This window comes from Mobula birostris, chromosome 24 (assembly GCF_030028105.1).
Source record: "Mobula birostris isolate sMobBir1 chromosome 24, sMobBir1.hap1, whole genome shotgun sequence".
Classification (NCBI taxonomy): domain Eukaryota; kingdom Metazoa; phylum Chordata; class Chondrichthyes; order Myliobatiformes; family Myliobatidae; genus Mobula; species Mobula birostris.
In genome coordinates this window covers 54,627,099-54,643,251 of record NC_092393.1, presented here as the reverse complement: position 1 = coordinate 54,643,251, position 16,153 = coordinate 54,627,099, and the positions used below count along the sequence as shown (strand labels likewise).

Sequence of the window (16,153 nt, the reverse complement as noted above, 5' to 3'; positions counted from 1 at the left end):
AGTTACACTTTGAATCCGACGTGGCAAGGAGTTGAGAAACCTTATGGCCCGAGGGAAGAAGCCGTTTCCCATCCTGACCGTTCTTGTTTTCATGCATTGGAGTCTCCTGCCTGATGGTAGAAAGGCAAAGGGGATGCTAGATGGATGGGTGGGATCCTTAATGATACTAAGGGCCCTGCGTATGGAACGCTCCTGATAAATATCCCCAGTGATGGTAGGGAGACCCCGATGATCCACTCAGCTGTACTCACAGTCTTTTGTCGGGACTTCCAGCCCGATGCTCGGCTGCTCCCAGACCAGATGGAGCTGCAACTTGTCAGGACGCTCTCAATGGTGCTCCTGTAAAACACAGTTAAGATGCGGGTGTGGGAGCCTCGTATGGAGACACTGCTGTGCATTCTTGTTCAAGGAGGTGATATTAAGGGACCATGTGAGGTCATCTGTGACGTGAGCTTGCAGGGACTTGGTGCACTTAACTCTCCATGGAGTATCCATGTATTTACAGAGGGGAATGGTTCATCTGCACCTTCCTGAAGTCCACAATAATTTCCTTGGTCTTTTCCACGTTCAGACTAAGGTTGTTCTTCTCACACCAGTCCGCCAGCTGCTCCACTTTCTCCCTGTACTCCAGCTCATCATTGTTCTCGGTGAGGCCAACTGCTGCTGTGTCGTCCACAAATCTGATGACATGGTCTTCCTCATCTCTGCCTTAGCCAGACAGCATCTACTCCCCTGGGGGTAGGGGTTCCTCGCCAGCACTTTGTTCTACGCATCAAACCGGGTGTAGAAGACATTCAACCTATTGTGGAGTGAGGCATCCTGGTCACTGACGCACACAGTAGACTTGTAGTCTGTGATCCTCTGAGTTCCCTGCCACATGAGCCTCATGTCTCTGGTATTGTGAAAGTGGTTGGGTATTCTCTGAGAATGCTCCCTCCCATTTTGCCTTCCTGAAGGAGTGGAGAAGCACCGTTTCTGCTTCCCTGGTGGCTGTCACATCTCCCAATCTAAAGGCAGCATCACAATCCCTCAATGGTGCGTGGACTTCTGCAGTAAGCCATGGCTTCTGATTTTCCCTCACCTGGATGTGTTTTGTGATGGTAACATCCTCAGTACAATGCAGCTGGTCACAGAATACACGTATTCCTCCATGTTAACGTGGTTGCCATTGGGAGCAGCCTCTCTGAACATCCTCCAGTTCGTGCTTTCAAAGCAGTCCTGCAGCACTGGGATTGCCCCTTCAGGCCAGGTTTTCACCACCTTTAAAACTGGCTTGACCCTTTTGATCAGTGGTTTGTATGCTGGAATTAGCATACAGACAAGTGGCCCTATGTGGGATCGAGGAAACAGCTTTACCTGCACATGGTATATTAGTATAAACCAGGTCTAATGTGTTTTCACCAACATGCTGGTGGAGTTTAGGCAGGACTGCTTTTAGGTTCGCATGGTTAAAATCCCCAGCGACAATGAAGATACCATCAGGGCGTTTGGTTTGAATGTCACTGATCGCACTGTAGAGATCACGCAGTGCCTCTCTGGCATTAGCAGGGAGGGGTATAAACAGGTATCAACACAACAAAAGTGAACTCCCTTGGTACATAAACCCGTCTATGTTTCACAAAAATGAACTCATCATCGGTGAACAGTGGGATGCCACTGCAAAATGGGAACTGGCTCAACACTAGAAGAGGTAAAATGTCTTTGAAAGATAAATCACAGAAAGCATTCCCTGCTACCACACCTAAAGTTCTTTCACTACTGCTTTTTGAAAGGGCCATTTTGCATTTGACGACGCAATTTTAATTTTTTTTAATTTGGAGATGAAGCACGGAATGAGCCGTGTTGCCCAGCAACCCACCTATTTGACATCAGCCTAATCACAGGACAATTTACAATGACCAACTAACCTACTAACCAGTACGTCTTTGGCCCGTGGGAGGAAGCCCGTGCAGTCACAGGGAGAACGTATAAAGTCTTTACAGACGGCGGTGGTTTGAACTCCAAAACGCCTCGCTGTATTAGCGTTGCACTAACTACTAAACTACTGTGGTGCCCCAATTTGGGTGAGGTAGTCAATCAAAGAATATTTTTAATCATACAACTTCAAAGTTCAAAGTAAATTTATAATCAAAGGACTCGTATGTCACCATATACAACCCTGAGATTTGTTTTCTTGTAGGCATACACATCAAATCTAAGAAACACAATAGAATCAATGAAAGACCGCGCCCAACAAGATGAACAAGCAATGTGCAAAAGACAAGCTATACAAATACAAAAAAATACATAAATAAGCAATAAATATTGATAACATGAGATGAAAGGTTGTTGAAAGTCAGTCTATAAGTTGTGGGAAAAATTCAGTGATGAGGCGAGTGAAGTTGAGTGAAGTTATTCCCTCTGGTTCAAGAGCCTGGTGGTTGAGGGGTGATAACTGTTCTTGAACCTGGTACTGTGGGACCTGCGGCTTCTGTACCTTTTTCCTGATGGCAACAATGAGAAGAGAGCATGCCCTGGGTGTTGAGGGACCCTGATGATGGATGCTGCTTTCCTGTGACAACACCCCGTGTAGATGTGCTCAATTGTGGGGAGGGCTTTACTCATGATGAATTGGGCCGTATCCACTAATTTTTGTAAGATTTTCCATTCAAAAGCATTGGTGTTTCCATAACAGGCCATGGAGCAACCAGTCAATATACTCTCCACTACGCAACTATAAAAGTTTATTTTGCAGTTATTATTTGACTTTGTCATTTTTGTCCATAATTGCAACATCTAAATTACATTTTCTTAGTGTCGTTATCTCCTTATTGTTTAAAATGATTAGGTAACCGTGGAAAAGGCAAACTGTTGAGGAAGACACCTGTGTTCATGAAGATCGTGTGCCAGAAAAATCAAGCAGCTGTTAAACATTACCTGTGCTCTCGGACTCGAACAATCGAATACCATCAGAACTAAATCACAACGTCTAAAAAAAGACCCTAAACATCTTGTAAAAATATTCATGCAACACCTTTTACGGTGAAACATCACCACTGTAGATAAATGAGTTTCAGCTTGTGCTTGGTGGTAAATTCCAGCTAGTTTGTACAGCAGTGCCCAGTTAGTAAAACAAAAGAACATTTATATATTAACAACAGTATCAGCAGTTTGCTGTGTGCTTGAATGACGAAGTCAAAACTGGTTACAACGTAGTAGTGCGATCACTTGAGTCGAGTATGATGTTCTCCCAAGAGGTTGTCCATTGGTGGGTCCTCAGGTGGCTGTAGAGAGAGTTCTGGAATCCACATTTCTGGTGCAGTGTGGGCAAACGAGATGGCTGTGGTTAGTGGTTGGGTCTTTTGGTTTCTCAGTCTCCCCTTTTAGAGTTCCTGCTTGCTGCCTGCGGCATACTGGATGCCAGTCCCATGTACCGCAGCTCCTTCTTGAACAGATGTCCTCCAGGTGTATCTGTCAAGTGCAATGCCTTCCTAGTTTTTAGGTGTAATGTTGAATGTCTTCAGGCTAATATTGATGTGACCTTTGAAGCACTTTTTGCCCACCAGGGGCTCGTTGACCTTCGCTCAACTGGGAGTGAAGGATGTGATAGTGGAGATGTGAGTTAGCCATCTGGATGATGTGACCTATCTATCGGAGTTGGTGTTGCTTTATCGCAGTTCATGCTGGCCTCCCTGGAATCATACTAGGAACAATAATCCATTGATTCACTTTCAACTGCTCAACACCGCACACTCTAATACATGGGACAGCAACGGCTGGATTTTGACATGATGTAACAGTCAGTGAAATGCCAGACAAGCTTTGACTTTATGGATGGAACCCATTAAGTCACAGTTTTTAGAAAAATAGTTTAAGAAAATGCAAAGAAACAGTATTTGATTGATTGGACCCCAATGACACATCTAGTAACTAATAATACTGTAACATACATCTCAATCTGTTACCACAGGAGCATGTGCTATTTCATCAGTGTCATTCATTTTGACGCAAAGAACAATTCATCTAATTGAATAACAGGTTAGATATTTGAGTAGGCCACTTTATGTCTGTTATTAAGAGTAACTACAAGAAATGATCCCCTGCTCTTTAGATATTCCATTTCCACAAGGCGGTTCGTTTACTGTGTCAGCTTTTAAGCCATCAATTTCCCACCAGAATACTCAGCCCCTTGCTCTGATGAGGAAGCATTATATGGTATTCAAAATCTGGTATATGATTTTCAATTTACTTTTTCCTTTCAACAGGGAGTTTATTTAGAGATACAGAACTTCTGGCCCAATGACCCTGACCACCCAATTACACCTATGTGACCGCAGAGGAGATTTACAAGGACGTTGTCTGGATTGTAGGGTGTGCCTTATGAAAATAGGTTGAGTGAACTTGGCCTTTTCTCCTTGGAGCGATGGAGGATGAGAGGTGACGTGATCGAGTGATTAAGATGATGAGGGGCATTGATCGTGTGGATAGCCAGAGGCTTTACTCCCAGGGCTGAAATGGCTAACATGAGGGGGCACAGTTTTAAGGTGCTTGGAAACAGGTACTGAGGGGATGACAGGGGTAAGTTTTTCCACACAGAGAGTGGTGGGTGTGTGGAATGCACTGCTAGCGGCAGTTGTGGAAGCGGATACAATAGGGTCTTTTAAGAGCCTCTTAGATAGGTACATGGAGCTTAGAAAAATAGAGGGCTATGTGCTAGGGAAATTCTAGGCAGTTTCTAGAGCAGGTTACATGGTCAGCAACCACATTGTGGGCCGAAGGACCTGTAATGTCTTGTGTTCTATGTACAGTGCCATCGTTAAAAAGGAAAAGTGACAGAGAAAGAGCATGGGGTAAGTATTATCCAAGCATAAGAAGAGTGGATGTAAAAATGAAAAGATGTGCCCAAGGAAGCCGTGACCAGATGCACATTAAAGCACACTTGTCAATCTCTTACCCAACTATTGCACTAAATAACTCACCAACAGACTGGGGCAGCTTGCTTCAAAAGCACAAGATGTATTGGAAAGGACACTGAACAGTTCAAATCTGTGAGATTTTAATTCCAGGGAGCTACTTCCACAAACAATCCTGCAATTACCTGTGGGTTAGCAAAAGATTATATCCAAATCTGACAGCACTGAAAATACGAACCTGGTTACAGCAAGGTCTGCCTGGGAGACAGAGGAGGGCGCCTTCACAAACTCTTCACATAAGTAGCAATCTAAATGTGGGAGAAACAGAGAGAATATTGCACAAATCAGCTTGTGATCAGAAATGGCTGCAACTCCTGAAAAGAGAGACTGACACGAAATTTTTTTGTGTATTTTTCCATGGAATCGTAAAAAGTTTACAAGGAGGTAGTGTACTGAAAAACATTTTCATGCTACTTAAGCTTGCTACTGTGACGTAATTCACCACAGGCAAAACCATCCCCACCATTGATCCCATTTACAAGGAGCGCTGCCACAAGAAAGCAGCATCTGGGCCACGGTCACTTCTCACTGCTGCCATCAGGCAGGAGGTACAGAAGCTCCTTCCCACAAGAGTAGGGGAGTAGGGGAGATGTTGATAGAGGTACACAAAATTATGAGGGATATAGATTTGGAACATACAAACAGGTTTTTTCCACTGAGTTTGGGTTGCGTACACCAGAACTAGGGGGTCATGGGTTAAGGGTGAAAGGTGAAATATTTAACGGGATCCTAAGGGTGAATTTCTTCACTCAGAGGGTAGAACGAACTGCCAGCAGAAATGGTGGATGGGGGTTCAATTTCGCCATTTAAGAGAAATTTGGATGAGTTCATGGGTGGGAGGGGCATGAAGGTCTATGGTACGGGTGCAGGTCGATGGGATCGATAGTTCGACATAGACCGGATGGGATGAAGGGTCTGTTTTTGTGTTGTAGTGTTCTATGACTCTCAGCCTTAGGCTGCATACCACCAGGTTCAAGAACATTTATTACCCTACAACCAACAGGTTCCTGAACCGGTTCCTCTTTTGGTTGTTTGTCAGTTTATGCATAGTTTTTCATAACATTCTATTGTATTTTCCTTTTGCCTGTAAATGCCTGCAAGAAAATGAGGTAGTAAAGATAACACACACTCTGTGGCCACTTTATTAGGTACACCTGTACACCTGCTGATTAATGGAAATGTCTAATCAGCCAGTTATGTGGCAGCAACTCAATGCATAAAAGCACGCAGACATGGTCAAGAGGTTCAGTTGTTGTTCAGACCAAACATCAAAATGGGGGAAGAAAGGTGATCTAAGTGACTCTGACCAGGGAATGATTGTTGGTGCCAGACAAGGTGGTTTGAGTATCTCAGAAACTGCTGAACTCCTGGGATTTTCATAAACAAAGTCCCTAGATTTTACAGAGAATGATACAAAAACAAAGGAACATTTCAGTGAACAGTAGTTCTGTGGCTGAAAATACTTGTTAATGAGCGAGGTCAGAGGAGAATGGCCAGACTGGTTCAAGCTGGCAGGAAGGTGACAGTAACTCAAATAACCACACATTACAACAGTGATGTACAGAAGAGCATCTCTGAACGCACATGTTGAACCTTGAAGTGGATGGGCTACAGCAGCAGAAGACAACAAACATACAGAAATATACACTTTAAAGTGGCCCCTGATGTACTTTGATGATAAATTTATGTTGAACTTTGGAAAAAGTGCTACACAAATAAATCCTTCCTCCGGCACAAGGTTATGGCCCCGAAGGGCACAGCTCAAGTGCACAAATGAGCAGTTTCTAAGTGTGATGCAAGTATTTGTCTCTATTATCCTCAAGGACAGTGAGATCTGGACTAAAACCAATCTATGAATGATGTGTAGGCCATTGCAACAATCAACTTGGAAACAACAAATTCCCATAAATACCAATGAAGTCACGGTCTTGGTTGTGTGGCCAAGAAATAAGCATCTACGGACTCTCTATCACACACAAACCCCAGGACAGGACATGGAGAGCAGACTGGAGTGTGCGCTAGAGACTGCAGTCAGGACAGGGAATGCTGACCTATTACTGGATGTCTAGGTGCTATACTCCTCCCTCTCTGTCCAGGTTGCAGTGAGTGATCCAGTCAGCGGAGAAGATCATTGGCTGTCAGCTACTGACATTGAAAGACCTGTTCATCGCCAGAGCAAAGAGCTGAGAAAATGACTGCTAACTCCACTCACCCTAGCAGTCACCTATTCACCAAATTGCCACCAGGGAGATGCTACAGGTCCATCATCACCAGGACTACACATCATCTCTGAAGCTTCTTTCCTGTAGCTTTCCAGGAAAGTAGTTCTCAATAAAACTCACTCAGGTCTAATACGCAAACTGTCTCTGCACAACATCTGTTAAATAGTCTCTCCTTGTTTGTTAATAATTATTGAGTCTGTTCATATTTATTTACAGTTTACAGTTCCTGATGTTTAAAGTTTACAGTTACCGTTCAATAGATAGACTTGCTAAGTATGCCCGCAGAAAAAGAATCTCAGGTTGTATGTGGTGACATGTATGTACTCTGATAATAAATGTTACTTTGAACTTGATTTATTTAAGATTGATTATTGACTTTTGTGCACATGATCGCTCTGCTAATTGTTGATTGCTCATGGCCATTTGCACTATTGTCTTGTAAATTATTGGTTGCTGTTGTGTTGTCTGTTACGGCGTTGTCCTGTGTTTTATGCTTGGCACCGAACCACAATCAATTCTGGTCAAAGATGACCTTGGAGTCAGGACAGCTGGTGTTTACAGGATTCCTTGTGAATGCGGAGCAGCGTGTATTGGCCAGGCGGGACACACGGTGGAAACACGCATCAAGGAACAGAAGAGGTGTATCCATTTGGGTTACCCAGAGAAACCACAACATTGTGTACACAATGACCACAGGATTGACTTTCATGGCGCAGAACTACTGTGCCGCGGCAATGGCTTTTACAACTGTCCGGTGAAGGAAGCCTTTGAAATAAGATGAGAGAATAAGAATTTCAATGAAGTCGAAGGACTCACTCTAAGTAGGTGCTGGAATACGATTTTAAACAAGGTGGGACAGTGGAAACCTGACTGGTTGAGGACTAACCAATCAGGAGGGTTGGACGACAGGAGTTGAATATATACACCACCGGACTAGACATGCCTAGGCATCATCCCTTATGAAGGTAGTGGAACCTGTCATTGAAATGGTGGTTAAAATCAACACCTTGGCCCAGCTGGAAGCTGGAGAAGAGTTAGTTTGTCATATACACCGAGAAAGTACTAGGTTCTTTTTCAATTTTGGTACTTTGCACATACCGGCAATAAAGTGATTCTGAAACTGAAAGGCAGCCTCTCATGTTCCACTTTTGGCAAAGATCAGCTGGCTCCAATAAGGGGCTGAAAGAGTAGCCTCCAGTCTGTTTAATACACTTTAGGCCACAGAAACAGCATGACAAATAAACTGCCAAGTCCATCTTTTGTTTTGTAGAAGTGAGTAGAGGCTTTGCACTAGGAGCAGGGTGTAATACCCTTTTCGATGTACTGAGAATCAACACTACGGACATTTAGAGCTCACAAAGACTGAGATTATCTAGAAATAAAGGAGTGACCCACCTCCTATTTTCTGATAGTTCATTCTTGCTAGGGTGGGTTGATAAACTCTTGATTAGTAAGGGCATCAACAGATACGGGGAGGAGGTAGTTGAGAGTGATATATCAGCCCTGACGGAATGGTGGAGCAGGCTCGATGGGAAGAATGGCCTAATTAACCTCCTATGTCTTCTGTGCTGGTTCTCTCTTTTATTATTCACCGTACATTTCACACAGCTACCCTGCCATTCACTTGCATGCAGGACAAGTAATAATACAATTCCCAAGCACACTCACCTGTCTATTCTTGTAACATTTTTCTTTTATCTCTTGCTCATTCCTCTCTTTTCATCACTAACTATATCCCAGTTCATCCTATGTCTACCTATCACTTGGTCAATTCTCTCTCTGAGAGAAGGGATAAGCCTTTAAAGCCCTGAAGTTCAAGGTGCGATATTGACACTACCTCATTATTATTTTTTATTATTTATTAGTTAGAGAAACAGTGCAGAACAGGCCCTTTCGGCCCAACAAGCCACGCTGTCCAGCAACCCACCTATTTAAACCTAACCTAATAACAGGGCAATTTACAATGACCAATTAACCTACCAACCGGTATGTCTTTGGACTGTGGGAGGAAACCCACACGGTCACAGGGAGAACAGACAGTCCTCTTACTGACGATCCCAGAATTGAACTCTGAACTCCGCCGTCCTGAGCTGAGTAGCATTGCACCATCCGCTATGCTATCGTGGCACCCCCACTGAGTAACCTCACTGACATGCCAGTCATTTGAGATCAGAGGGCCCAGCGCGCGCCGAGTCTGTGCTTACCACTACACTTGTCACTGCTGCAAATTCCAGCCCTTTGTGAATGACAGCAACTACTTTTAACCGTTACAAACCTTTCCATAATGGGCTGCATTCCCCAGCTGAAGCAGGTGGCAGACGAAGGCAGCTGAAAATAACAGTTTGACAGTAATTTCCTGCATCTTAGCTTGACTGTACTTAGCAGCTGAAGTCAACGATTAGATTTGCTTCAGTTTGTCATATGTACATTCACGAGAATGATCCCTGGAGTGAAAGGGTTAACCGATGAGTAGCATTTGATGGCCCTGGGTCTGCACTCAGTGGAGTTTAGAAGAATGAGGGGGAAATTTCATTGATACCTGACAAATATTGAAAGACCTGGATAGAGTGGATGTGGAGAGGATGTTTCCAATAGTGGGGAATCCAGGACCAGAGGGCACAGCCTCGGAATAGAAGGATGGAGATGAGGAGGAATTTCTTTAGCCAGAGGGTAGTGAATCTGTGGCATTCATTGCCACAGATGGCTGTGGAGGCCAAGTCATTGGGTATATTTAAAACAGAGGTTGACAGGAGCTCAACTGGCAAAGGTGTCAAAGATTACGGGCAGAAAGCAGGAGGATGGGGTTGAGATGGGTCACATGTCAGCTATGATGTACTTGATGGGCAAAATGGCTCAATTCTGCTCTTATGTCTGATGGCCTTAATTGAAACATCCAGTGAAATGAGTCATTTGCGTCAAATCAAATCAATGAGAATTGTGCTGGTCAGCCCACAAATGTCGCCACGCTTGCAGCGCCAACATAGCATGCTTACAACTTACTAATTCTATCCCGTACATCTTCGGAATGTGGGAGGAAACCAGAGGACCCAGAGGAAACCCACGGGATCGTGGGAAATATGTCTAAACTCCTTACAGAAAGCGGTGGGATTTGCACCCCGATCACTAACCAAAGGGTCCGTGAAAGCCAGACTGGGAACTCTGCTTTAGAGAGTTGCTAAAGTATACTGAAAGAATGGACTGTTCTTCATCAAGTTATGGTATTGCTTTGCACTACTGTAACTATATGTTATAATTATGTAGCTTTGTCAGTGTTAGTCTTTGGTCTGTCTTGTTTTCTGTGACATCATGCTGGAGAAACATTGTATCATTTCTTAATGCATGTATGCATTTCTAAATGACAATAAAAGAGGACTGAGTGTCCTCATAATCTAAAAAAAACAATGACCTGGAAGGCGGAAGAATAGTCATGGTACCACACACAAAATGCTGGAGGAATTCAGCAGGTCAGACAGCATCTGGGTGGCACGGACGCATAGTGACTAGCACAACATTTGACACTATCAGTGACTCAGGTTCAATTGCCACCGCTGCCTAAGGAGTTTGTATGTTCGTTTAGGTGCTCTGGTTTCCTCCCACGGTTAGTAGGTCTTGTGATTAGGCTAGGATTAAATTGGCAGACTGCTGGGCAGAGCAGCTCGAAGGGCCTATTCCATACTGTATCTCAATAAATAAGTAACTATATAAATATACCCTAGGGCAGGGAATAAACAGTTGACGTTTTCAGCCAAAACGTCAACAGTTTATTGCTCTCCATGGATGCTGCCTGACCTGCTGAGTTCCTCCAGCATTTTGTATGTGTTACTCTGGATTTCTAGCATCTGTAGAATTTCTGGTGTTTAGGACTTATCATAGTTTAACTGAGCTTGACCATTTGAATTCAACTATGCAAGTCAATCAACTGTTATTTAAGGATCTTATTTCCTACATGGCTGTTAATTCAAGTTGAACATTGATTAGTTAAGATTGTGGGCAGGAGGAGCAGAAATAGGAAATGGATTATTTTATATGAGGTCCATTACAAACACCAAAAAGGTAACAGGTGAAAGGATAATTATGCCACGACCAGAAGAAATGATACAACATATCCAGGGGCAGGAAAACAAAATCACTGAAACATTAACTCAAGGAAACCAAAATAAGTAAGACTGTGTTACTCACCCATTCTAACTTCAGAGCCAAAGTGGACAAGAGCTGCAGGAAATAGGTTTGCCTGAAGCAAAAAGAACAAAGAATTGTGATGTATCTTTACAGATGGCTGTCATTATGTCTTCACTCTTAAGTTAACTGAAACCCAACAACCCAGAGCACCAGTCATGAAGGAGCAGAAATGGATACTAAACAGATTTTCTCTCTCTTTACCGAAACCTGCCAGAACATTTGCAGATCAGTGTTAATGCTGTCCACAGATGCTGAGCTACCACCTTCCAAATTAAGCCGGAGTTAAAGATGAAAAAACAAACAGCACAAAGAAAAAAAAAAGGATCATTGATATCATAGTTTTGGGAAAACTAACTTGCCTTTAAATTCATTAAAACATCCTAAAATACCTTGCAACCAGTGCATGCAAGTTCTCACAGTGAATGAGTTAAATGCTACACCTTCTATGCTACTGTTTGAACTGTGCTAGAAATCTCTGCTATTTATCAAATGCTGTATAGCCAGCTGAATATTCACAACTTATAGACTCACCTTCAAGGACTCTACAACTTATGCTCTCAGTATTATTTATTTACTTTTTAAAAGTACTTGCACGATTAGTCTTTGTTTGCACATTGGTCGGTTGAAAGTGTTATTTATAGTTTTTTCACAGATTCTATCATTTATTTTCCTGTGAATGCCTGCAAGAAAATGAATCTCAGTACATGGTGAAATATATGTACTTAGATAATAAATTTACTTTGACCTTTGAATAGGTCAAAGTAAATTTTGACTTTACTTCTGAAAGATATACCTTAGCATCTCTGATTATCTTCATTTATTTGTCACATGTACATTGAAACATACAGTGAAACGTGTTGCAGGCGTCAATGACCAGCGCAGTCCAAATATGTGCTGGGGGCAGATTGCTTCCGGAGTCCACAACTCACTAACACTAACCCGTACGTCTCCGGAATGTGGAGCACCCGGAGGAAACCCACACAGGCAAGGGAAGAACAGACAAACTCCTTACAGTGGTGGGAACTGAAATCCACATGCTGATCGCTGGTGCAGTAAAGCATTGTGCTAACCACTACGCTAACATGCTGCCGTCTTGGTGACTAAAGTCAGCATTGTTCTATACTTGCAGCACGAATCACTCAGGCATTTAAATGTGATGAGGGGTGATATAAATGGAAGCATTATTTATTCAGACCAACCAGCTGATGACTCTCCCCCTCACCCCCTGCCCACCACTCCCCAGGCATGTCTGAGGCATCTATTCCAGGTCTGCCTTGGGCTGAGATCTAGAATTCAGGAAGAACAACTCATACATTATGTTATGGATGATATAACCCAGAGACACTGAGCAGAAACGATCAAAGCCTGGGTTGGCTGCTCACATCTGGTCCACTGACTTTATCCCTAGCATCCATGCACATGGATAGGCTGCACTGGTTTGCATTTATTTTCTGTGAGATTGAATGCAGGGTCCCGCTCATCACAAGTTACTCTGATAAAGCTACCGCTGAATGGTTTGTGCGAACAAGGGAGGGACTAGGAATAAATCCTGGGCCAAATTATCCTGGTGAATGGTGATGGTGGGGGTGGGTTTACAACATGAACTTTCCCGATGATCCAAAAGTCAGATGAGCTTCCATCAGCTGTAACTAAAGACGGCATGCAGAGGTCGCTCTGTGCTTTTCAGCTCCAAGCTTCACATTCTTTTGGGTAAAAAAGAGTTCTGAATCTTTCATGTGATAGGTTATATCAGTCTGATGATAATCTTATGAGCAACATTCCACAGCATCCTCGCCTTTGAATCACATACAAATTAATCAACAGTGTCAGCTCAGTGTCACAAACTTCCCCTTTCTTCAACACCACAAATCACTGAACTTCCTCATGGTCTGAATGTTTAGATTATTAGATGTCGGTTATTTTCGCTGTGTAAATCTTTGGAATGCCGGAATTAATGGGTGGACGGAGATAGGGGGTGCAGAGTGGGTGATGGTAGTGGTGATTGACAGGAGAAAAAGGCTGCATTTCTGTTTTTGCATGAGGCAAACTACAATTAATAACAAATTAAATTATTCTGCATTTTTAATAAATATTAATCTTACGTAGGTTAATTCTGAGTCTGGCAGACCTCCAACTCCCTCCTGCTCTATAGTCTATAGCAATTAAACCTGGTATGAAATCAGAATCAATCAACCTATGTATATAAACTATCTTATTTATTGTGTTTCATTATTATTGTGTTTTTTTGTGCTCCATCAGATCCGGCGTAACAATTATTTCATTCCCCTTTACACTTGTGCACTGGAAATGACATTAAACAATCCTGAATTCCGAAGACTTTGGCAATGCCTGCATTATTTTGGAATATTAAGTGTCCTCAGATAAGTGAAACAAACCAACAGGTAGCAATCAGGATCTCGATTGCTTACCCCCTCATTAAAGAGCATTTCCTGCCAATTAGTTCCCACGCGTTTGTTTTCTGCCCATTTGGCAGAGTGAAGCAGTACAGTGTGAGGCACGAAAAACACCATAATTATTGGCACATCAGTTCCCGTCATAAGCAAGAGCTCTGCATTGTGTGAGTCAGATGCTAGACGCAGCTTGGCACGACTCCTGTCGCACTAAATCTTGTGATTCTCAAAAAGAAAAGAAGAACTTAGGTTTACTCCAACCTGGTTCTTCTAACATCTGGTTTTAAAATAAAGGGACCCCAAAATCTACCCTACACAATCTCTCACCCTCTTGGTGTTGTTGTCAGTGATAAATCTAGTAACAAAAGGAAGCTGTCCGTTTGTAAGACAACTGCATCTTTGTTAGGAATTTAAACCAGGGAATAAATGTTTTGTGAAGTGACGATGGTGCTCCAGACAAAGTTGTCAGGCATAAAGGGCACGCAGAGAAAAGAATAGGTTAACTTACCCATTCTACCACTAATACACAGGATCATCCGTAATCGCTTCCGTTCCCAGACAGACACAAATAAGATTCCATTGAAATCTCACCAGCGAGTGAGACACTGGAAGGCCGTAAGCTGAGACAAGTGTTCAGAAGAGCCCAGAACAGTCAAGGAAACGTGCTTCTGTGTGAATCCCCTGCCACATCTCCTACTTACCAGAGACCTCTAGTTTCTTATCTCACTTAGTATTACAAATTTGGTTCCATTGTAGAATTAAAGACATACTTGCATTTATATAAACACAAGAGATTCTGCAGATGCTGTGAATTCAGAGCAACACACACACACACACACACACAATGCTGGAAACGCTCAGCAGGTCAGGCAGCATCTATGGAGAGGGATAAGCAGTCAATGTTTCAGGTTCATCAGGATCATAAGTCAAGCCAAGGTCCCAATAAAGGGTCTCGGGCCGAAATGTCAGCTGTTTATTCAAATGTCATAGTAAATTTATTATCAAAGTGCATATACGTCACCTTTTACTACCTTGGGATTGATTTCCTTGTGGGCATTCATAGTAAATACAAAAGAAACACAGTAGAATCGATGAAAAAGTGAATACAACAAAGACACCAAACTACCAATGTGTAAATACAAAATAAAAACAAACAAAATGATAATAATAAATAAATAAGCAATAAATATTGAGAAGATGAGATGAGGAATCCTAAAACATGAGGCGTAGGTTGTGGGAACATTTCAATGATGGGGCAAGTGAGGTTGGGTGAAGTTATCCCCCTTAGTTCCAGAGCCTGATGGTTGAGAGGTAATAACTGTTCCTGAACCTGGTGGTGTGAGTCCTGAGGCTCCTGTACCACCTTCCTGATGGCAGCAGCGAGAAGAGAAGAGAGCATGGCCTGGGTGATTGGGGGTGTCCCTGATGATGGATGCTACTTTACTGTGACAGCACTCTTTGTAGATGTGCAAGTCCGTAGGTTGTGGGGACAGTGTAGTGTTGGGGTGAATGGAGCTGAGTGAAGTTATCCCCTCCATAGACGCTGCCTGACCTGCTGAGTTCCTGCAGCATTTTGTGTGTGTTGGTCTGGACTTACACAAAGTTTATGTACCCATGTCAGAGCATTCGAAAACACTTCCGAGTGTAGCAAAGTACTTTCCAAGCACACTCACCATTGTAACAGAAAACTTCGAAGACACTTTTTGCATAGCAAGCTCTCATGTACAACATTCACCAGATCACCAGTAATGTTGCTTCACCAGAACATCAATAATGTTGTTTCAGAGTAAAATATTATTGAGGACAATATCTGATTGATTGAAAAAGTGCAGAAAGAATTTACAAGAAAATCTGCCAGGATCTGAGGACCTGAGTTATAAGGAAAGGTTGAATATGTTAGGATTTTATTCCCGAGAGTGTAGGAGAATGAGGGGAGATTTGATAGAGGTATACAAAATTATTTGGGATTTAAGTAAGGTAAATGCAAGCAGGATTTTTTCACTGAGGTAGGGTGAGACTAGATCCAGAGGAGATGGGTTAACTTTTTATTTTATTTATCTACTTTATTTAGCTATGTAATGCAGTGTAGACCCGGCCAGACCCTCGAGCCATGCTGCCCCAGGAATGCCACTACCCCGATTAACCCTAACCTAATCACAGGACAATTTATAATGGCTAATTAACCTTCCCAGCACATCTTTGGACTGTGGGAGGAAACCAGAACACCTGGGGAAAACCTATCCATTCCACAGGGAGGATGTACAGATTTTCCTTACAAAACGACGCCGGAATTGAACTATTGAATTCCAGAACACCCCGAGCTGTAATAGTGTCATGCTAGCTGCTGAGCTGGTGAAAGGTGAACATTTAAGTTCAGCCTGATGGGGTA

General features: G+C 42.9%; 1 protein-coding gene across 3 annotated transcripts in view; it reads right to left on the bottom strand.

The window, feature by feature from the left end:
- The window catches only part of aspscr1 (ASPSCR1 tether for SLC2A4, UBX domain containing), a 311,330-nt gene that overhangs the window by 13,213 nt on the left and 281,964 nt on the right, over positions 1-16,153 (bottom strand). For all 3 annotated transcript variants that reach the window (XM_072242323.1, XM_072242324.1, XM_072242325.1), the window contains 2 exons: positions 11,354-11,405; positions 5,131-5,200 (listed from right to left, as the gene is read on the bottom strand). In XM_072242323.1, the coding sequence (XP_072098424.1) occupies positions 5,131-5,200; positions 11,354-11,405 (122 nt within the window). The remainder of the gene's footprint in view (positions 1-5,130; positions 5,201-11,353; positions 11,406-16,153) is intronic.